We start from the raw sequence: 25693 nt of genomic DNA, 5'->3' as shown, positions 1-25693 counted from the left end.
ACAATCCATACCCTTATACAGCACAGTTACAATCCATACCCTTATACAGCATATTTAGAATCCATACCCTTATACAGCACATTCACAATCCATACCCTTATACAGCACATTTACAATCCATACCCTTATACTACACATTTACAATCCATACCCTTATACTACAGATTTACAATCCATACCCTTATACAGCACAGTTACAATCCATACCCTTATACAGCATATTTAGAATCCATACCCTTATACAGCACATTCACAATCCATACCCTTATACAGCACATTCACAATCCATACCCTTATACTGCACATTTACAATCCATACCCTTATACAGCACATTCACAATCCATACCCTTATACTACACATTTACAATCCATACCCTTATACTACAGATTTACAATCCATACCCTTATACTACAGATTTACAATCCATACCCTTATACAGCACAGTTACAATCCATACCCTTATACAGCATATTTAGAATCCATACCCTTATACAGCACAGTTACAATCCATACCCTTATACAGCATATTTAGAATCCATACCCTTATACAGCACATTCACAATCCATACCCTTATACAGCACATTTACAATCCATACCCTTATACAGCACATTTACAATCCATACCCTTATACAGCCCATTTACAATCCATACCCTTATACTACACATTTACAATCCATACCCTTATACTACAGATTTACAATCCATACCCTTATACTACACATTTACAATCCATACCCTTATACAGCATATTTAGAATCCATACCCTTATACAGCACATTCACAATCCATACCCTTATACAGCACATTTACAATCCATACCCTTATACAGCACATTTACAATCCATACCCTTATACAGCACATTCACAATCCATACCCTTATACAGCACATTCACAATCCATACCCTTATACTGCACATTTACAATCCATACCCTTATACAGCACATTCACAATCCATACCCTTATACTACACATTTACAATCCATACCCTTATACTACAGATTTACAATCCATACCCTTATACTACAGATTTACAATCCATACCCTTATACAGCACAGTTACAATCCATACCCTTATACAGCATATTTAGAATCCATACCCTTATACAGCACATTCACAATCCATACCCTTATACAGCACATTTACAATCCATACCCTTATACAGCACATTTACAATCCATACCCTTATACAGCCCATTTACAATCCATACCCTTATACTACACATTTACAATCCATACCCTTATACTACAGATTTACAATCCATACCCTTATACTACAGATTTACAATCCATACCCTTATACAGCACAGTTACAATCCATACCCTTATACAGCATATTTAGAATCCATACCCTTATACAGCATATTTAGAATCCATACCCTTATACAGCACATTCACAATCCATACCCTTATACAGCACATTCACAATCCATACCCTTATACAGCACATTTACAATCCATACCCTTATACTACACATTTACAATCCATACCCTTATACTACAGATTTACAATCCATACCCTTATACTACAGATTTACAATCCATACCCTTATACAGCACAGTTACAATCCATACCCTTATACAGCATATTTAGAATCCATACCCTTATACAGCACATTCACAATCCATACCCTTATACAGCACATTCACAATCCATACCCTTATACAGCACATTTACAATCCATACCCTTATACAGCCCATTTACAATCCATACCCTTATACTGCACATTTACAATCCATACCCTTATACAGCACATTCACAATCCATACCCTTATACAGCACATTTACAATCCATACCCTTATACAGCACATTTACAATCCATACCCTTATACAGCACATTTACAATCCATACCCCTATACAGCACATTTACAATCCATACCCCTATACAGCACATTTACAATCCATACCCTTATACAGCACATTTACAATCCATACCCCTATACAGCACATTTACAATCCATACCCCTATACAGCACATTTACAATCCATACCCTTATACAGCACATTTACAATCCATACTTTCAGTGCATGAAGATTTTTTAGATTTCTCATGCCAAGAAAAATTATCATTAAAGACAACATATCCCTTGAAGTGGAAACTGCAATAAGATTTTTTATATGCATCAGTCATGTAAATTCTCACACTTTTAACTGCCTTCTTATCAACAGTCTGTCCTGGAATGAGAGCAAAGTACACCAGAATTTCATCCATGTTAATGACCATACTGTTGGCAAAATCATTTTCTCCTCCAAACCTTCTGGGAAATGCTGGGTCATCAATGTCTATACACAAAGCACTAGATTATTTTGCTTTAAAAATTGTTCCATCATTTCAATTTACTTTCAAAATTCCCATGAATATTGGTAAAAAGGAACCAAAGTTGGTATCTCTATGTCTGCTGATTTGGTATTTGTTTTAAAAATTGGCATGCTTAAAAGAATCCAAAGTCATCTTCTGAAGTTGGCTTGCTTTGTAACCATTGAATTTAATATCATGTCAGTAACTTCATATGATAAGTTTATTGCATCTCCGCCCATTGTGTTTATTCAAAACCCAGGCTTCTATCTGCTTACCATCTGACGTTATAACTGATGCAAATGGGCAATGATGTCTGCAGAGTCTAACCACTTAGGTCAATACACTGACAATATAACTGAAATTTATCAATATGTCAAATTCAATGGCCAGGTAGTTTTGATTTCATTCTTGTACTGTCTGTATTCCAGACACTTTGACAGTATAATTCAAACGAATCAACATGTCAAATTCAACTTTATAATTGGGCAGGTTGTTTTAATCATTTCTTACCTTGTTTGTACAAATGCATTTAAAAAGTGAGGGTGAATGGAATATACTGTGGGAAGGGTGGCAAATCCACAACCCCATTTCTTCCATCCATAGCTGACCCGATGTAATGTTACTGTGGGACTGGATGTATTGTTTTTTTTATCGAGAAGGGAATGTCTAAGTGTCTCCCACTACGCTGGCCAGTGATAACATCTTTGGATGCAGGTACAGAGTCCACGAATCTGTCCCTTTTGTCTTTAATCATAATCTCAATACAGCGGACCATATGATCTCCAAGCACGATGCACAAAAACCTGCATATAGCTGTCCATGAACATTTGGTACATACAAGGCAGGTCTCATGCATATTCTCATTTGCCTTAAAAAATTTCCATTTTATGTTTTCTGTCAACAATGATTAGCTATTTTCATAAACACAAGAATGATGAAAATATTTCAGGAAATAACTAATCAAAACTGTTTATCTGCATAAATACTCAATGTCTGTTAGTAAATAAGCAAACAAACATCAACAGAATGCATGAAAAGAACCAACAACGAATGCCACCAGTTATACGTGTTGTATCAAAGAAACTCAGTAATGCTAATAAATATCAACAAATTTCACAAAATAATGATTACAATTACAACATAAAGTATATATATATATATATATATATATATATATATATATATATATATATATATATATATATATATATATATATATATATATGTATATGCAATACTAGATCAATTTTGTTTACTGATTTATAGTCAATAGTCCACAAGATTAACTTAGATCCTGTAAGAGCTGAAGCATAGGATGTATGTCATATTAATACAAACAACCACAGCCACCAAGTGATTGTGAGAAGACAAACTGTGAAGAGTTTCTTCCCTTCGTCAATTGGGAATATGGAAAGTAAAGATTACATTTCTCATCTGCAAAGGCAGCAATTTGAGAGGTAGCAGTTACTTCCAAACAATAAATGTGATTGGGGAATGTATTTAAAAGAGAAACGTGTTTGAAATGTGAACCTATATTACAGAGATCTGTGTTGTTCACAGGTTGGACTGAATCCTGCATTACAGAGGACTGTGTTGTTCACAGGCTGGACTGAATCCTACATTACAGAGGTCTGTGTTGTTCACAGGTTGGACTGAATCCTGCATTACAGAGGTCTGTGTTGTTCACAGGTTGGACTGAATAGTCTAGAGAATCTTGGCTATATCAAGGACTGAATTCTAAAGCCATGTACCTGAGGCAATGCTGTAAGAAGAAATGCCGTAAGGTTCCAGATCTTCATCTGAAGCTGTGTAGGTCCATAGACCGGTTCCAACAGCTGTATCTTCAGCAAGAAATACAGTCTGGGATGTGTTAAATTCTGGACTGTGCTCATTCTCCATAGTCACATATACATCAACAAGCACTGTCAGCAAACTGGTGACATCACTGACTTCTATCTCTAGAGAGTAGCTCTGTGGACCTGATTCATAGTTTAGGGCTGAATAATGGAAGAAAAGACAATGCTATGAGCATTTTAATTCTCTTTTCAATTAAATAAAAAATTATTAATCTCTACTTTGCAAAGAAGAAATAACTTATGTATGTGTGTGATATGTGTGAGTGTACTGTATATGTGTTGTGTGTGTGTTGCATGTGTTGTATGTGTGCTGTATATATGTGTGTGATGTATATGTGTTGTATGTGTGTTTGCATGTTGTGTGTGTGTTGTATATATATGTATGTATGTGTGTGTGTTGTATATATATGTGTGTGTGTCATGTATATGTTAGGGAGGCCAATTTGCCATGAGTAAAAACAGCATACAAAGCCCATTTCAGATTTAAAAATTTCTTTTATTTGATGAAGTTCTTTCAAATAGATGATTTTTGTTGTTGTTGTAGGGTTTAACGCCATTTTTCAGCACAAGATAGGCTATACATGGCGGCCAGTATTAATGGTGGAGGAAGAACCCGGGATCAAATAGATGAAGTACTACAAACTATGCAACATTCTAAAACTCATGTGAAAATATCACAGCATTATCTGTTGTACATTTTTAGATAATGCTTCCTAAAAATGACATATTTCATTAAAAAACGAATCAGGAATATGTAAAATTTAGCTTTTTTGATATATTTGTTGCTTTATTAGAGATCTGCACTTTATCCAAAGTCTATACATTTTTCTTAGTTTAATCTTGATATGCAGTACTATATATCTGTGCAAAAGGTACAGCTCTGGTAACTTTACTTCTATTTACAAACCGTGTTAAAATCTGAAAAATGATGAAATCTTTCAAAACAGATAGCATTTTCTCATGTCCATCAACCAAAATATTTCACTAATTGTCTCACCTTTGTAGGTTATCTTTACATATTTTCATCTATGCACTCATTGCTAAAGATAATACTACTTTCATGATGTACAGCAAACAAGTACAAAAGATGGTCTTAAAAAGGCTACATTAAGTATTTTCATTCTATCAAAAATTCAATGTCCAAGTGTCCATCACCAAAAAATAGAAAGACACTGTTAATCAGAGTAAACACTGTTTCAAAGCGATCTACAGCTTACTTAAATAATAAAACACCAAAAAAATGTTTAAAAAATATCTACATTTCCTAAATAATTAACTGAAAAATGATTTCAGTTTTCTCAGAATTTTATGGGGAGATAATCCAAAAATATGGACGTAACTTTTCTTGTAATTTAATATTCTTTCTTTGAATAATACAAGCCATTATACTTATATTTCTTAACACCAGCATAAAAAGATGCATGTGCTAGTTCATTCAATTTAGAAAATGTATATTAAATAATGTACAATGCAGCATTTTGTGAAATAATTTACAATCTTGTATTTTTTAAAAGATCATAAAATCTGATGATGTCAGTTACAATCTTAAACATATGCATATATATTCTTAAAATAATCCAAAGTTCCAGATGACACAGGTGGATCAAGCGTGAGCAGACTTTTCAGAGACTAAAATGGCCAGTTTGGAATCGGATGACTCGTATCTTCAAACCGAATATCACCTTCTAGAAGCAATAGATGTGCATACTCATCTGAAAGACAATTAAGCTCAAAAATTAAATCAGCTGTATGGAATTAGTAAATATAAATTTGTATCAAACATTAAACATTTGAGTTTTGTCGATAATTGAATTTATGAATGTCTGAAATTGATGTTGATATTCATATGTTTCTTCAATTTCTAAAGGGCTTTAACATTATTTTAGCCATTTAAGAAAAAAATAGGGACTAGGTTGGGGACAAATGCCAAGTCCTTATAATTATTTTAATAGCAAATGCTCTAAATACAAGGACATCTTCAATTTTCTTTATATTATACTCACTAAAAATTCATTAATAAACCAGTAATACTTATTAACACGTACTATTGCCATGAATTTAGATAAAAGCAGAGGGGTGGGGGTCTGCAAAATGGCATCAAACCTTCAAATACTTAAATTGGTATATATGCCGGGTTTTAAAACTATAAACTAATGAATAATTGATTATATTAATTAAATTGACAGTAAATATCATTACAAAAGAGGACAAAATAGAAGAACCTTCGTTCAGATTGATTATTCATGGTTATGTCAATTTATTGTGAAACGTGTATTGCATTTTCTCGGTAAAGTCGCATCCCCAATTAAAGTTTAGAAACAACAACGTTATTATTAACATACTTTTTTAAGAGTTGTGCGAATTGTTTCCATTGAATGAATGCTGAATTACATACTAAGTGAAAATGTGTAACATAAACTATTATCACTGATCTACCATACACATGTGAATGTGTCATAGCAGCCATTTTACTCTGGGCACCCGATTATCTTGGAATCTTTAATTCGAATTGCAGCATATTAATCCTTGCAAGAAACTTGATTTGGGGCTCATTTAATGCAGAAAGAATAATTTTATCTATCTGACAGTGCACTCCTTAAAATATCCAGAAATACTGGAGTAGAAAGAAAAAAACTTACCCATTTCTTTGTTCTTGCTTGTACTTCGTAGTGCGAATACTGTGAGAAAGGTCATGACGTCAGCTATACGTTAAACCAAATTTTATTCGATAAAACAAACACACTTCCAAGCACAGAGCAAATCAAATTGTCCGTTGTTTACGAAATGCGAAACATCAATACCGTGCATTAGCGGGTCACTGACCCGGCCGCAGTGGACAGCTGTAGTTACTGAAAACAAAACAGCTGAGTACCTATTTAAAACTCATCCTAATTACTTTATTTGTAAAGGGAAAATGATAAAATTTTCAAGACATAAAGAATGGAATTAAAGCAAGATTGTGGTGTAATTTGTATAATTCTGGTTCACGGGTAACCTATCGAAATTGAAGGTTAATTATTGGATTTCCACTGATCTGCCATTGATTACCTATTATGATATCCGTGGGCCTCTCTATATATGTGTGTTGCATATGTGTTTGCATGTTGCTGATTACAATCAAGAATTCTCTCAGTTGCAGCTTGTGTGAAAAATCCTGAGAACAAATACAAAATGAGTTACATGGCACAAACTGATCTTGACAAATTATTACTTCAGACCATGCCACAAAATATATTTATAATTTCAAAATATTAAGCACAAAAATATGATAAAAAATTATAATAGTGCTAATAGCAATTACGTCATCATCACCTGAGAAGTGATACCTATGTTTTGTTAGTCTCTAGCAATTACGTTATCATCACCTGAGAAGTGATACTGATGTTTTGTTAGTCTCTAGCAATTACGTCATCATCGCCTGAGAAGTGATACCTATGTCGTTAGTCTCTAGCAATTACATCACCATCACCTGATAAGTGACACCTATGTCTTGTTAGTCTCTAGCAATTACATCATCATCACCTGAGAAGTGATACCTGTGTCTTGTTAGTCTCTAGCAATTACATCATCATCACCTGAGAAGTGACACCTGTCTTGTTAGTCTCTAGCAATTACGTCATCATCACCTGAGAAGTGATAACTGTGTCTTGTTAGTCTCTAGTAATTATGTCATCATCACCTGAGAAGTGATAACTATGTCTTGTTAGTCTCTAGCAATTACATCATCATCACCTGAGATGTGATACCTATGTCTTGTTAGTCTCATTTAAAAAGCCCTTTCACATGTCTTCCTAAAACCTCCACCAAACAAAGATCTGCAACAAAACAGAATTTGCCAAGTAAAGGAAGGTTGAGACTTTCCCAAAATTTAGACAAGTGATTTGACTGGCTGATGAGATGAGCTGATGCAATGCATTAAAGTAATGAGATGAGATCTCAGTAATGAGCTGATGCAATGCATTGTAGTAATGAGGTGAGATCTCAGTAATGAGCTAATGCAATGCATTGTAGTAATGAGATGAGATCACAGTAATGAGCTGATGCAATGCATTGTAGTAATGAGATGAAATCACAGTGATGAGCTGATGCAATGCATTGTAGTAATGAGATAAGATCACAGTGATGAGCTGATGCAATGCTTTGTAGTAATGAGATGGGATGATGAAATGCACTGTAGTAATGAGATGAGATCACAGTAATAAGCTGATGCAATGCATTATAGTAATGAGATGAGATGATGCAACGCATTATATTAATAAGATGAGATCACAGTAATGAGCTGATGCAATGCATTGTAGTAATGAGGTGAGATCTCAGTAATGCATTTTAGTAATGAGATGAGATGATACAATACATCATATTATCATATAGTAGGTATAGTTTTCCTATAGTATGTGCAGTTTCATTTATTGGATATTACCACAAGTTAAAATATCACTTTATGTAATTCTGATTGGTCCAAAAAAGCCCATGAAATTATTGTGCAGTATTCTATTTACTGATTGGCCGTGATTGTGGGAAAACATTTTTAACCCCCGTTCTGGAATTTTTGTTTTCAATGAACATTTTTGGCTGCCATTGTTTTAATCGACTCCGGAAAAGGGAACTTGGAAAAAATGGCTTCGTCTGTTTCAATATGCTTATTTACCCCAACAGACATAAGGCCAAAACCACAAAATAAAAACAATAACAAGTAAAACTATGGTTATTGTTTGTGTGGGGTGGGGGTTGAGGGAGGCTGTACATCTGTAACATGGAATCCATCCTATATACTAGATTGGTTTAAATGTTAACTTACAGAAGTAAATAAACTCACCTCTTTTCACAGAAGAATGTGGACATAAATCAGTCTTCAAACTGACAGAAGTTTATCCAACCACTGCATATTTACGCAGTAAATATGTGATACAATTCCGAGTAAAAATGAAATTCATTTGCATATTCTATAGTCTATTCTTCCAAATCAAACACTGCAAATATCCGGTCACAAATACATAAATTATGGGAATTTCTCCATCCAGTAAACTTTTTTTCACAAGAATATCATAACATCAACAGAATGTTTAGCTGTGAAAGTGACACTTTTAGGTTACGTAAACATGTATCATCAACTGTATGGATCAAACAATGCGACTTCACACACACTGTACATTCTGTGTTGAAAAATGATTATGTCTGTAAAATGTTCCGTTTCTTTTTTTGGAAGGACGCTTTATTATTAAGTCTTAGGTAGGAGAAAATGAATTATATAATAACAATGTTACTACATTTGTATGGGAAAATATGAACACATTCATTGACTAAGACAGCATCAGTAGTGTTTACATTATTAGTACTATTTACACTGAAAACCATGTCTGAACCAGTACTATTTGCTCTGAAAGCCATGTCTGTACTAGTACTATTTGAACCGAAAGCCATGTCTATATTACTACTATTTACACTGAAAGCCAGGTCTGTACTAGTATCATTTACCTTCATTGACTAAGACAGCACCAGTACTATTTACACTAAAAGCCATGTTGGTATTTCCCCACACTATACTGTAGGTGAGAACATCTGCTAAATCTGTGTCATTACAGTTCAACTCTGCCACCTGAAACAGGAATGAACAGACAAACTCCCTATTACAAATTTCTGCATGTAATAGATATACAATGGGGACTTGTCACTAAAGCAAATAAATTTAGTACACCTTGTTACAGTCAGTATCTTGTTACAGGAAAATTACATTTTGACTCCAAGTCTTTTGGTACCTTGAGGAATTCTTAAGCTACAATATTTAATCAAGTAAAATGTCAGTAATAGAGAATATTATATGCGTTAATAATTTAAAATTTATTAAAAAGTGTAACACAGTAAAAGCTATAAACCTTTTTATATTATTGTTTAATAGACTTTATAAATTTCTTGTCTGAATACAAGTTTAAGATTCTGTTCAGTAAGTGATAGTTGTATGTGAAAATTATGTAATACAACTATTAGCTATGTGTAATGTCAATGTGACATATGTAACAGATGTGTAATGTCAATGTGACATGTGTATGAGCTATGTGTAATGTCAATATGACAGGTAACAGATGTGTAATTTCAGTCTGACACAAGTAACAGCAATGTGCAATGTCAACAGGACACAAGAAACAGCTGTGTAATGTCAGTGTGCCATAAATAACAGCTATGTGTAACGTTTGTGTGACGCAAATAACAGAAATGTAATGTCAATGTGGCACAAGTAACAGTTATGTGTAATGTAAATGTTACATGTGTAACAGCTATGTGTAATGTCAACTGAACACATGTAACAGTTATGTGTCATGTTATTGTGACACAGGTTTCAGTTATGTGTAATGTCAATGTGACACAGGTAACATTTATGTGTAATGTCAATGTGATGCATAAACTTGACATATTATTGTAATAAATGCACTTTTTTAAATGAAATGTGACTGACTAGATAATTTAAACTCACCAAACGTGAATGTGATTGAAACAACAATATACTTTATATCTACTTATGTAGTTTTTATGAGCATCTTTCTGTTGATCCCTTCATTTCATTCTTTCCTTCATAATAATTGAGAAAATCAATTGTGAACACAATATTAATTTGCTGATCACTAATTTCATGTATTTTCAAGGCTGTATAAAGGATATAATTAGAATAATGTATTTTCAAAGCTGTATAAAGGATACAATTAGTATAATGTATTTTCAAGGCTGTATAAAGGATACAATTAATGTAATGTATTTTCAAGGCTGTATAAAGGATAACATTAGTGTAATATATGTTCAAGGCAGTGTAACAATAACATTAGTGTAATGTATTTCCAATGCTGTATAAACGATACCTGGGATTCTATTTCTTCACTGAATAACTTGCATAAATACTTAATTTAACATTAAGTCAAATATTAATTAATTTGAAAATAAAAAATTTCCAAGGAGGAAAAATTATTATTAAATAAAACAGTGACCACCCATCAACTATTAATGTTTTAACTGAAGCAAGATCTGAAACAGAAAATTCCAAAAATCAGCCATTTTCTGGCACACCCGATAAAATAATTAAACGTCTTAAACTGCTAGACACACAGTGCTGGAAAATATCTGAAAATGTGCTTCCCAACTGGAACTGAGTTTTCTTGAAGCAAGTAACAGGAAATTTTTTGTCCCAGATCACCTGGCTCGATAATTTAGTCAGCCCTATAAAGGTAAATGTCGATAATGGTAAGAAACTCATACCACATCTCCAATTCTAGCAACCTCACTGACAGGAGCTGAGAACAGACTGGAACTACACACTGGAGGGGTGTTGCCAACATGAAGAACTGTTATGGTGACTGTGGTGTTGCCCGTCAGAGATGGTGAACCTCCATCTATGGCAGTTATCAAGAGCATATATGAAGATCTCCTCTCATAGTCCAGATTCTTCATCAAGTATATCTCACCCGATACAGGATTGAGGAGAAACATCCTGTCCTCATTTCCTTCTAATAAAAACAAGAAAATTAATATCTTCTATTACTTGAGAGGAAATTAAAAAAGTGATGTTTAGATAATGTCTTTTAAAAGTCAAGTTTTCAAATCATATGCATGAATTACCAGAAACTGGTCTACAGAAACCTTCCACAGACCTCTCAATTTTGCCTTGAATGGACTGGTCTCCTTTATAATAAGTTGAATTATCTCATTAAAATTTAGGGTTCATAAATATTGTCCTTTATGAATATGTGTCCTTTAGATGGCAGTGTCTGCAACAACAAGTTTTACTGTATTAGATCCACTGAAAGAGTACCACAAGTCTCAATAAATAAAAGACCAAAACATTTAGGACATTAGTGATCCTCTTGACCATGGTCTTTACTGTTACCCATACCCCTCTTGACCATGGTCTTTACTGTTACCCATACCCCTCTTGACCATGGTCTTTACTGTTACCCATACCCCTCTTGACCATGGTCTTTACTGTTACCCATACCCCTCTTGACCATGGTCTTTACTGTTACCCATACCCCTCTTGACCATGGTCTTTACTGTTACCCATACCCCTCTTGACCATGGTCTTTACTGTTACCCATACCCCTCTTGACTATGGTCTTTACTGTTACCCATACCCCTCTTGACCATGGTCTTTACTGTTACCCATACCCCTCTTGACTATGGTCTTTACTGTTACCCATACCCCTCTTGACTATGGTCTTTACTGTTACCCATACCCCTCTTGACCATGGTCTTTACTGTTACCCATACCCCTCTTGACCATGGTCTTTACTGTTACCCACACCCCTCTTGACTATGGTCTTTACTGTTACCCATACCCCTCTTGACTATGGTCTTTATTGTTATCCCTGAATAAGCTTTCACCTTTTGCTCTCAACCCAACAGTTAATTTAGTTCTTTAATTACCCATGCTAAATCAACTTGGACAGCAATTCAAAGATGAGATTATGAGATACTGTGATTTCAAAAAGAGATAAGATTACAAGATACTGCAATTTCAAAAACATTATTAAAATGTAAGTGTTAAATAAGCAGATGACAGAAGAAAGTACTGCTGTTAGGTAGTGCATTCGTTAGTATTTGAAACCCCCTGTGGGGGAATGTAGAATCAGCCTGATAGGGCATTCTTTGAAATTTGAAACCCCGTTGGCCATGGAATGTGGAATTGACCTGACAGTGCATTTCTTGACATCTTAAACCCTCTGTAGGCTTGGGAATGTAGAATTGACCCGATAGTGCATTCTTTCACATTTGAAACCACATGACCAGGGAATGTAGAATTGACTCAATAGTGCATTATCTGACATCTGAAACCCCATAGACCAGGGAATGTAGAATTGGTCTGATAGTGTATTCTTTGACATCTGAAACCCATGGGCTTGGAAATGTGGAAATGGCTTGATGTACCATCCTGCATGTTGAAAGAGGTGATGAATGGAGCTCAGATTTTCACCTTGGTACTGTCCCATGATTATGTTCTAACTTTTAAAGTCTCAGACATCTTGGTACTGTCCCATGATTATTCTAACTTTTAAAATCTCAGACATCTTGGTACTGTCCCATGATTATTCTAACTTTTAAAGTCTCAGACATCTTGGTACTGTCCCATGATTATTCTAACTTTTAAAGTCTCAGACATCTTGGTACTGTCCCATGATTATTCTAACTTTTAAAGTCTCAGACATCTTGGTGCTGTCCCATGATTATTCTAACTTTTAAAGTCTCAAACATTTTACAAGGATTTGAATTTGTATTTGAAAGATTTGACCCATTTTGCCTTTATCTTTGTTTTGTATACCTTTCTGAATACTTAAACATACATGACACTGAATAGCCAGGGCTGTGCTGATGTGGCATTAAATTCCATACATACATACATGCATGCATGCATACATACATACATACATACATACATATATACATACATACATACATGCATGCATACATACAGCATGCATGCACACACACATACATACATACATGCATACATATTTACTGTTATATATATTTAATTTGCATTGTGTATTTGACTTGTTACAGGTTGTAAGGGCTTATCTGATTAGCAACATTTATTTTATAAAAAAAAATATATAGCTAATATTTGTCTATCATTGTAAGTTATATATTAAGACAATTATTAATTGTAAACATGTTTGTTTCAGTTTAAGTTATGGACATAGGTTTGATTATGACCTTAGAAGGTTCCCGAAACGAATTTTCCAATAAGATGACCTAGGTCAAGTGGAGGGGTATATAAAGTTGTTTACTTCAGGATTACCCTTTCCATATCTAAACATCAGTCTTAGGGAAATCAGTTTAAGCTGGTTAATATCTGAGAGGACTTTATTCAAGTTATTCACTGGAATTACAAAGTGCTCAATACTTAATCACTATTTTGGGATCATTGTGAATTCACTTGAGGGCATTTAGAATTATATCATTGTAATACATCTAGACTGTTAACATATCACCAAATTCCAGGCTACTGGCACATCAGCACATTCAAAATTGAAATTCATTCAGAACACCACTGGAATATATTATAAGTTCTTTTTAAATTTTCACTTTGTATTCCTAGGAAATAAATTATTTGTTAAATTTTACAAACCTTTTCTGTTACTTAGTTCAAGGCTAGAGTCACAAAAATACATGCATACATACAGTTGAAAAAAGAATGGGAAATCTAACAGCTCATATAAGAAGCAAAAACATTTGAAAAATTTCAGAAAACAATGACAATCCTATTACCTGCTATGTCATAAATGATTGGATCATGGTCTGCATCAGTTGCTGTTACCATGGCAATATTAGTCCACACTGTGGCATTTGACATCACCTTGACAAAAAAATGGCTCAAAGAAAATAACTGAAAGGATTTTCTCTTACCTTACATATTACATTTGAAACAAGAAGGTCCCTGACTGGTGCTGTAATATCACATTTGAATCAAGCCATTCCATGACTCAGGTATTAATAAAAAATATTACATTTGAATCAAGCCATACCATGACTGGTACTAATTAAATATCACGCTTTAATCAAACCATACTAAGACTGGTACTAATTCAATATTATATTTTAATCAAACTATACCAAGACTAGTACTAATTAAAATTCACAATAAATTTAAGTCATACGAAGACTGATACCAATTAAATATTACATTTGAATCAACCCATACCAAGACTGGTACCAATTAAATATTCCATTTGAATCAAGCCATACCAAGGCTGGTACCAATTAAATATTAAATTTGAATCAAGCCATACCATGACTGGTACTAATTAAATATCACACTTTAATCAAACTATACCAAGACTAGTACTAATTAAAAATCACAATTAAATTAAGCCATACCAAGACTGGTACCAATTAAATATTACATTTGAATCAACCATACCAAGACTGGCACCAATTAAATATTAAATTTTAATCAAGCAAGTTTAAAGACTGGTACTATAATATTGCATTTTAATCAAGCCATATCAAGACTGTTGGTGTCAAGCTAACAGGCAAAGTGGGTGACTAAGTCACCTAAAAAATGTAAATTTTGTCTTCTTCTGTTAGAAAAGAGAAAATGACTTTGCCCTGTGACTTTTAGAGAAAGACTGAATGAGATGCTCCCTCGCCTTGTCCCAGTTAGTTCCAGTGTTATGTTTTTGCTCAAGGAGAAGTGTAGGCTGCAAATAATTGGTGTTGATATCAATAACACCAACCAACAAACTCCTGCACATTCTCAGGCATGTGGTTTGATAGTTGACTGACCAATGACCCATTCCTGAGTAAGTTAGCAAGTTATCCTTTGATGATAAAAACATACAAACTTGTGTTTCAAAACCTAAACATATTTAATAATCAATTTGTGTTTAAAGAATAGAATCAGTAACATGAATATTTTGATTGTCACATGTACATTATTTTCTTCCTAAAAAATTCAGTTGGAAACCGTAAGTGATCCATCGACTGATCTGGTCATGGGAAAATAAGACTAATGGCAGACATCACCAAGTCTGGGAAGTACAGCTTGATTAGATTGTCTCTTTTCATAAGCCTTTGGACAAATATATTCAGGAAATATGTTTCATAGAAAGCAAAATCTAAATATTATTATAAACATACAGGACAATGTTATGCTGTGGAATTTGATAGATGCTGTAAGGTCAAGGTTGTATTCTGAGTTCAGTAATTTTTGTCACTATATGAAGATCCCCCCCCCAAAAAATCAACCTGCAAAGCTATTTAACTAATGCCTAACATTACACCAAGAATGTAGATAAATAACAAAACTTTATATTTGCAAGTCTATCAATGGACTGTTGTAACAAAGCTATAAAGTGAGTGGTTACATTAAGAAAACCTCTCTATCTAAAAATATATGCACTTGCATGTTGGTTGTGTCCATTTGGCTGAAGAAAGGGATTACTTCACTCATATACTGACTTTAATTCATCAGTGTGTGTGTGTGAGATTTGGATTTTTAACATTGCTTTAACAATTTTTCAGTCACATTGCTATGATGTCTACAGTTTGGCAGTTTATAGTGATGTCTAGCACTGGGGCATCATGCCACAGACATGTAGCATGATGTCCCACCCAGTCACATTATCCTGACACCAGGCCAGCCAGTCCTACCACTAACCTCTTACTGCTGAGTGCCTAGCAACTTAGAAAGGTAGCTGCTTGTACCATTTTTATAAGTCTTTGGTTTGATTTGTCTACACTTTGAACCCATGACCTGCTGCATCCGAGGCAGATGCTCTAACCCTTAGGCCACAGGAGCAGTCTATTTAAAGAAGAAACAGCAAACTTTTTTGAAAGACAAGAGAGATGAACTACATGCATTACACACATTTGTATAACCTTACCTCTACAGTGTTGTTGGGTAGAGTTACTCCAAAAACTGGTGCATATTCATTGACTTGACTGACAAGAACAGTCACATATGCTGTCCCTGTAAGCTCGGGATTCCCTCCATCCATTGCTATGACAACCAGGTCATACGATGCAGGATGGTTGTCAGGAACATCTAGATTTATGATCTTACTGATTTTCAGCATGTTGGTTGTATTGTCAAGGCCAAAGAAACCAAAAGGATCTTTACTGGCTATGACATAGGACAAATTGAATATGGAATCTTTGTCTACTGCTGTCAACTGGATGATATCCATTCCTGTTCAATGAAGCAATACATTCAGAAATCATCATGATAGCACCTTTGATTCTAATCTTTCAACAAATATATTGTAACATAAAAAAAATTCAGATCAATGAAATTTTCAAAACTGTTGTATACAAAATCTGTGTATTTTACATTATAAAGACTGATACTTATAGATCAGTCCCACTCTGATAATAATTGTATCTCACAAATCCATCACATTTATTAAAGTTTCAAAGGATTCATGAAGTTAATATAATTTACTGCAGTTTCCAAAATGAAACAAATACATATGGAAACATTTTAATCATGGAAACAAAAACATTGTTCAAATTTTGGATACCTTTGGAGTCATTCCTTCAATAGCTAGAAAGAAGCATTTTGATAATGGTGCATACTTAAATGTCTCGTGTACGTCCTACATTTTGGATTGCATAAAATATATAGCTTCAGTCAGTCAAATCTAATAACAAAGATTTCTGAACAGATTATACTGAATCACCCGTCTTTTTCATTATAAATGAATTTCATACTGAACACGTCTGTTTCATTATAAATGAATTCAATACTGGAACACGTCCGTTTCATTATAAATGAATTCAATACTGGAACATGTCTGTTTCATTATAAATGAACACATTTCCAGATTAATGTAGAATATTCAACATCTCAGTAGGAATTATGCATTTTTTTGTCATTAATTCAATGAATTGGCAATAAATTTTGTTGATAATAAGCAAGGAAATTATATATTAATTACCCATATAAGATTCTTCATAAATAGATACTGAGTATGCAGACTGGTTAAATGCTGGTACATTGTCATTCACATCAGTCAGGTAAATAAACAAGGAAGCATTTGCAGAATTTCCCAAAGTGTCAGTGACAGTCAGCAGAAGTTGGTCAAACAGGGTTACTCCCCCTTCATAATCCAAGTGCTGAAGAGTAGTTATCTCCCCTGTTATGGAATTCACCTGGAAGAAGCTTGTGTATACACCTGCATAGAAAATAAATATGCACTGCAACTCAAACAGATCTTTACCAAGCAGAAAAATGACACAGTGCAATTTTTTTTTATATGTAAAACACTCATTTTGAATTTAAGTACCTTAAGAAAACTAAAAGGCCAGGCAATAAAATATTACACTAGCCCCAAGATCAACGGGATGATCACAGGATGAACTGTCCTGTAATGATCTGCCCATGATATAAAGAAAATCCAATTACAGGTTTAGGAAATATGAGCAAATGAATGAACCGTAAGCGAATTGAAAGAGAAACTTTTCATTGAATGTGACTTTGGTCCAAGGTCAAAGGTGCATGCAAGCATGCCATACAATGGGCTTAACTTCATTTTGAATTAACCAGTTTAGGAAATCAATGCAATGAAAAATATTACACCAAACCTTAACAAACTTTCATGCAGCCACTGCCACATGTGGCTGACAACTGACATATACGTCTTTCTTCCTTAATAGGGGCTGGCCTAAAACTAATCATTATCTGTTATGTACAAATTTATGAAATTTGTATGAAAATATTGTGAGACTTATATCATGATAAATTTTAATAAGATTTAGTCTCAAAATGTTCCAAGTAAGTTGTACATAGGAACAGAATCAAGACTGTAGACTTGATGCAAGATGACAACTCTTTTCACTGGCTTTCTAGTTTCAGGCCTATAAAGACTCCTACCAATTATTTTTCTTCTGTATATCTGACATTAGAAATCTAATGTCATCCTGGGTTCTATAATGAAAAGAGTTTCACATATCTACTACATGTATCAACAAACATAAGCTATGAATGTAGTTTACTTTTCTCATTTAACATGGTATCACTGGAATATTTGTGGAAATTTTCCCTATAAAATTACTCACAAATCTGAAACCTCTTGGCTAGATTTTTTCTTAGTAACACTAATGTTGTCTCGACTGAAAATATTTTATTTATAATGTTTTTTTTAAAACAATATTTATACTTTCGCCTTTTACATGCATAACTGACAATCATGACCTATGCTATTTAGGTAACATTTCCTGAGAAGTACCATTACACTCAATGTCTATGGCACTTTTTTACCATCAGTATTTAGTAGTGGTTCAGCGTTAACAGATGTGATAAACACCTGAGAGATTATAAGTTACGTAATCCCCTGCATCAGCATCTGTAACAATAAACATCTCTGGTAATTTTGACCCAATGGAGAAATTCTCAGGAATAGTGGCAGAGAAATCTCCTGTAATAATGGGGACCTCATCATTTTCATCTTCAATGCTGACTGTTAGACTGGCATTCACACTGGTGGTCCCATCTGAGACACTGTCAAAAAAGAAAATACATATCACAATAAAAAAAGTAAAATACAACCATTAGTTTAACTAAGGTTATCCAAAATCCTACCACATATGGAAATATCTAGAGGAAAAGGTGATCATTAAATATTTAACTGTTACATTTCAACCAAGCAATCTTTGTTTGTTGTGGGGTTTAACACCATTTTTCAGCACAAGATAGGCCATACATGGTGGCCAGTATTAATGGTGGAGGAAGAACCCAGGAAACCCACGGAAAGAACCACTGACCCACGAGAAGCTACTGGCAAGCTTTCTCACATACCCATATAGGCCAAACCCGAGACTCGAACCCACGCAAACAGAGGTGAGATGGCAGTGATCCGTAACGATGAGCACTTTAAACCACTCGGCCACTCAAGCAATCTTTGATACAAGAATTGAGCATTTCTTTGATGCAATTCAATATCCTTTGGATTATTATTTCATAGAAGGTTACCTGAATACTTCTAGTTTGTTTTAAAAGAGGGAGAAGTGAGTATAAAGAGGTCACATTTTAACCTTTTCTTTGTAAAGGTGGTTGGGGATGGTGGGTGGGGGATGAGGGGTGCAACATACACCACTATGGTAACCTATCAATTTTAGTTTACATTTTCTTAAGTTTTTGGCTTAAAAAAAATGTTCACCACCTGTAAATGTTAAGGTATCTATATTCAACACTGCATGTCTGTAGCACATGTCTGAAAATGATTTTCAGTCATGAACAAACACAGTTTTGATCTTAGTCACAGCAGGGTGATATATTTTTCTAGTGAAATAGCCACCCCACTACATGTCATTTCAACTAAAAATGCCAAGAAAGAGAAGCTGACTTCACCTTTTCTCAAGGCAAGGTATTCATCCCACTATTTCGAGTCTGTAAAAGATTTTGTATTCAGAGTAGAGGACCGTGTCTTGTGTCCTTGTTTTCTGTACAAAGCCATTGTGACAATTTAATGTACTTTCATGGTTTTCAAAAGTAACACATTTCTGAGGTTATTGTCCTTTGTGGACTGTTCCGGTGGCCTAGTGGTTAGAGTGTCCGTCTTGGATGCAGGAGATGGTGGGTTCAATCCCCAGCCGATTCATACTAATGATGTACAAAAATGGTACTAACAGCTGCCTCGCTTGACGCTCAACATTAAGAGGTTAGTGTTAGGACTGGTCGGCCTAGTGTCAGAATAATGTGACTGGGTGGAACATCATGCTACATGTCTGCGACATGATGCCCAAGTGCAAGGCATCACTATAACTGCCACACTGCAGACATCATAGCAATATAACTAAATATTTTTATAAAGCTACATTAAAAATCCAAATCACACACATTGTCCTTTGTAGAAACTAAGTTATTCAAAACATTTGCTGCTTTAATGTTATCTGGTTCAAAGGTTGAGTCAAATGGTATTTTCAATCAATTTATGGATATCCTAAAATGTGACCTCTTTATACTCACTTCTCCCTATTCCGGTGCATGAGATAGGTCACTACATCCTAAAATTGCAGTCCAATGGATTCTACATAGTGGAACATTCAGAGTCCATTCCTTATTGAAAAGTTGGAATTCGCCAAATTGATTTATTTTCTCAAACGTTGTGAGCATAGCATTTATCATGTCCTTTATTTGATTGACAGACGAGACAGAAGTACATCATTGCTGAAATTTGACTGGATAAGGCCATTTGCATTCTGCGTCACATAACTATACAATTCTCACAACATACATGTCAATGACATCAGAGGTAATGTAGTCACATGATATCGACAATAAAACAAATTTACAAAGTTGTTATACACAGAATTTGGACCTATCATATAGAAGTTACTTAATGTTTGTAAATAAATATAATGCACTCTTAATTCTCAACATATTTATTCTGAGAATAATGACCAGAAAACCTGTCGTTATCACAGCAGGGTGGAGAAAACCATTTTCAAGAAGTACTGAGCACATGTCAGCAATGTTTTTGTTGGTGTCACATGACTACCACATTGACATGTGCTCTCTGCATAGTTAATCTGGTTTTCTTCAAACTGCTGCAACATTTACAGATTTTCGGTCATTGTCTTCACAATAAATAATTTGAGAAGTTTATGTTTTTCATTTTTCTATAAAAATTATGTGACTTTCATTTATATGTTTGATTTGTTTTCCTACAGCAACACTGGAAATGGTTTATTGTTAATACCATGTGACTGTATCACCTCTGATGTCATTGTTGGCAGCAAGAGAACATGTGTAGTCATGTGACTAGGAATGCAAATGGCCATATCCAGGTCAAATTTCAGCAAAGATATATGTTCATCTCGTCTGTCAGCAGACACAAAGAATGATATGATTGCAATTTCTAAGAAAATAAATCATATTCCTATCGATTTCATACAGGTATATCTCGATGAAAGGTCGTTCAAGTTTGCTGGGCCAGCTAGTAAGCAACATTTCGATAGAGAATGGACTCTGACCGTACACCCCAACATAAATATCAAAAATGGGGTGGCAAGGGGTCAGAGGAAACTCGGACTACATAGAGTCCTAACATATCCGTTATCAAATAAGGTTGTTCACACACAAACACGCAACTTTTCTCAGGTGGGTTTGGCCCCCAAGGCGTGACTTTAATAGTTTAAAGTTAGTCTGGGTGACTTAATATATTTGCAATAGCTGCAAACACTTTAGTTATAACACAAAAGTCCGACGTTTTATTAATAAATTTTGACGAAATTTTTATGTACGTTTATAGTACCGATAAGGTGATTTCATATTGTCAGAGATTTCGTCGTACTTTATTTATAAAAGTCATATTCTTGTGGTTATAAGTGCAGCTACTCAGTCTCTTCGTCGTAGCAGACGTTCACGTTCAAGCGAAAATTCGCGTGCGAAGTGGACACGCACGAACTCTTTCAACTACAGTACTTCAGAATTATTCCTACTATATGGAATGACATATCGTCGTACTATATACAGAAATGTGCATAAGGCTGAATCTTGTGCTTTTAATCGTCCGAAAAGAAAAATTAAATCTGCCGCCATTTTGCCGGTTGTACCAAATACTTTTGTTAGATTATACACGATTAGACAAGTATTAGCCAATAATTAGTTACATAACTTTTGCCGTGGTTTCTAATAAAGTAGCCGTAAACTCTGACCCGTGTACATTATAATCCGCTTAGAGAAAAGAAAAGGATCTTGAGCCGGAGTATAATAAAAAAAGCATAAACATAAGTATTTGTTCTTTAAATCTCATCATCTTTTTCAAAATTATAATTTGATTGATTATTGAATCGATTTTTCTATCATACCAAGCAGGTGATTACCGGATGATGATGATGATGATATTTGTCTGGTTACAGTCAATTTTATACATTGTAATAGAGCAAGGAAAGCACAAGAACCTGATGACTAAAGTAAAAATCCTCTCCGAAATGTTTTCAAAGTCAAAAGTTCCAGCTGTGACAAATGTCCGATCTGTCAGTGCGAACTTGGCCAGAGGAATCTGATCAACGAGTGAAAAGGTCAAATTGTCCCCATCAGCATCTGTTGCAGTGATATTATATATCGGTGTTCCAGAAAGAGTTGTTTCCCCTATGTAGATGTCATTAACGTCGCTGATATTGAGAGCCTCAAGAACGGGACCTTCTCCTATATAAAAACAAGTATAAGAAAAGATAAACTTATTTATTCCGCTCGTTCACGTGGAAGTGTATATTAATTTATGAAACAAATAACAAAATCATCCGGAAAATTGCAGCCGTATATCAATGTTATTCTTATCCGAAGACCGGTGTTTGCCCTTAAGATTACAGTAGTATAGAGGGGCAATATGGGGTAAAATAATAATTGCTGTAATCGATATCTTTTATAATGCTGTATGGCTTGTTATAGTAAATTTTATATGTGCTAATCAACGAATATTAAAAAAAAAATAAAATCAAAATAATTGTCCGCACAAACTCATACACTGCAGCATAAAATAATCCCTAATAAACCACTGACAGAATGGGAGGGGGGTAAAATCATGTTCTATATTTTTTAAAACTATACTTTTATTGTTGATTTATGTATTATTTACACTATTGAAGAAGAAAACTTTTCTTGGTAAAAGCAATATTGTGTGACGATATAGCGTTAAAAAAGACTACGGTATCAATAGCAATTTAGTATTCCATCTTGGAATACAATCTTATGGCGACAAACTGTCCATATGGCGACAAGGAAATTTACCACCGATATAAATCTAAAATTAAAATTACACTGCCCCTTTTCCCTATTATATCGTTGATATAGGTACAAACATGACGCAAAAAATACAGTATGGGCACAGTGTAATAGTAATTTTAAAACTACATTGTCTGACCTATACTTACTAACCAACAGAGATAACTGAACCACTCCGGTGGCCTAAGTGATTAGAGCGTCACATTGGTTGTGTGACTGCAGGTGCAGTATTTATGGTTGGAGACTGGTAAATTAGACGATGGAATAAACAAAAAGGGACTCGGCAGATACCGTTTATGTCCCCGTATGGTGGCAAAAGTGATGTAATTTTACAGGCGAAAACCATGATTCGACTGGCCTAAGGTGGCGTAGTAATTCCTTGTTAGGGGATAGTTGTATAGATTTTTACGGCGCGAACTGATGACGGTACGGAATGTTGATGAAGAGAAACCATGCAGATATGCGGTTGATATACAATTGTAAAGTGGTGAGGACTGTGGTTTTGTATTGATTAGAGTAAAAATATTTATAGAATGGACACCCTGAGCTTTCTAATTTACAACATAAGTTAATATAGAAGTCTTTGGATTAGGGGAGACTTTAGACTTCTAGCGGAATCCCGCCAGGGTTTGACACTGCTTGGTCAACGTAAATACCATTGTTTGTAACAGTACTATCTATTGGGTAGGAGAGCTAACACATAAACACACATCCAAGATATGAAGTACAAAACATAGATATATTCAAACTTGGGGTACAAAGGGAATGCTAACATTATAAATTAACATTAGATTTCACTTAGGACCCATTTTTGGGGGTGGGGTGGTTGTTTGGTTTTTTTTTTTTTTTTTGCTGTTGTTGTAAGTAGTTAAATGGGCCACCATAGGGACAATGGGACTTAGCATTAAAAACACCCCTGGGCAACTCTAGGGACAATGGAAATTTAACATGGAGAAAAACGCTGGGCCACTTTAGGGACAATGGGAATTTAACATAGAGTTTGGGTCTGTCTAGGGACAAGGGAAATTAACATGGGAATAGAGTTTGGGTTTGTCTAGGGACAAGGGGAATTGAATATGGGATTTTTTTTTTTTCAAAAGTTTTTTTAAATTTAAATTTAAATTTAGAAAATGGGTAGGCAATGGAGAGGCTATCTCTTTTCGAGAAATATGGCTGGCCCTGAAAAGGGCCTTTGGGTTTATGTTAATATTAATATTAACATAGATGGCATCTGTCACATCTTCTTCTTCTTCTTCTTAAACTCCTTCTAACTACCGGTCCATACACAAGTACCCTCTTGAGACATCCTTGTCTTTCTATGTAAACTCTCCTCATCCATTGACTAGTATCTGTCCTATCAACAACAGTCCACTTGGACCTGACATACATGAGCATGTCCGTCCTAAACATCATGGAAGATACAAGGGTGGATGACTCAATGAGATGGTACAAACACAAACACACAAACACAAACACACAAACACAAATACACAAACACATACGCTAAGAAACAATAAACAAATCCATAATCTACTATCCACACAATCGTACGTGAGCGGGTACAAACACAAACACACAAACACAAACACACAAACACAAACACACAAACACAAACACACAAACACAAATACACAAACACATACGCTAAGAAACAATAAACAAATCCATAATCTACTATCCACACAATCGTACGTGAGCGGGTACAAACACAAACACACAAACACAAACACACAAACACAAATACACAAACACATACGCTAAGAAACAATAAACAAATCCATAATCTACTATCCACAAAATCTTACGTGAGCGGGTACAAACACAAACACACAAACACAAACACACAAACACATACGCTAAGAACCAATAAACAAATCCATAATCTACTATCCTCACAATTGTACGTGAGCGGGTACAAACACAAACACACAAACACAAACACACAAACACAAACACACAAACACAAATACACAAACACATACGCTAAGAAACAATAAACAAATCCATAATCTACTATCCACACAATCTTACGTGAGCGGGTACAAACACAAACACACAAACACAAACACACAAACACATACGCTAAGAAACGATAAACAAATCCATAATCTACTATCCACACAATCGTACGTGAGCGGGTACAAACACAAACACACAAACACAAACACACAAACACATACCCTCACACTACCTTAAAAAAGAGTTAGTGTTTATATTCACACTACTCTACCTACACATTGGCAAATTGATGGTTATTTCTTTTCTAGAGTATTGGGTAGCCCTGAAAAGGGCTGTTTTTTTGGAACTTCATGGACACCTGGTT

The 25693-nt window shown here is 34.6% G+C and overlaps 1 protein-coding gene across 1 annotated transcript in view; it reads right to left on the bottom strand.

The window, feature by feature from the left end:
* Positions 1-23716, bottom strand: part of LOC149803937 (protocadherin Fat 4-like) — a 49375-nt gene extending 25659 nt beyond the window's left edge. The window contains exons 1-11 of the mRNA XM_089954021.1: positions 23662-23716; positions 22548-22794; positions 18950-19143; positions 17582-17818; positions 16529-16833; positions 14412-14499; positions 11406-11653; positions 9639-9759; positions 5846-5875; positions 4059-4304; positions 2154-2291 (exon numbers count right to left, since the gene is read on the bottom strand). Of these exons, the coding sequence (XP_089810147.1) occupies positions 2154-2291; positions 4059-4304; positions 5846-5875; positions 9639-9759; positions 11406-11653; positions 14412-14499; positions 16529-16833; positions 17582-17818; positions 18950-19143; positions 22548-22794; positions 23662-23716 (1909 nt within the window). The remainder of the gene's footprint in view (positions 1-2153; positions 2292-4058; positions 4305-5845; positions 5876-9638; positions 9760-11405; positions 11654-14411; positions 14500-16528; positions 16834-17581; positions 17819-18949; positions 19144-22547; positions 22795-23661) is intronic.
* Positions 23717-25693: the final 1977 nt, after the last annotated feature.

Source organism: Sinohyriopsis cumingii, chromosome 3 (genome assembly GCF_028554795.1).
Source record: "Sinohyriopsis cumingii isolate HCF-2022 chromosome 3, ASM2855479v2, whole genome shotgun sequence".
Taxonomy (NCBI): Eukaryota; Metazoa; Mollusca; class Bivalvia; order Unionida; family Unionidae; genus Sinohyriopsis; species Sinohyriopsis cumingii.
This window is presented reverse-complemented; position numbering and strand designations above follow the sequence as displayed.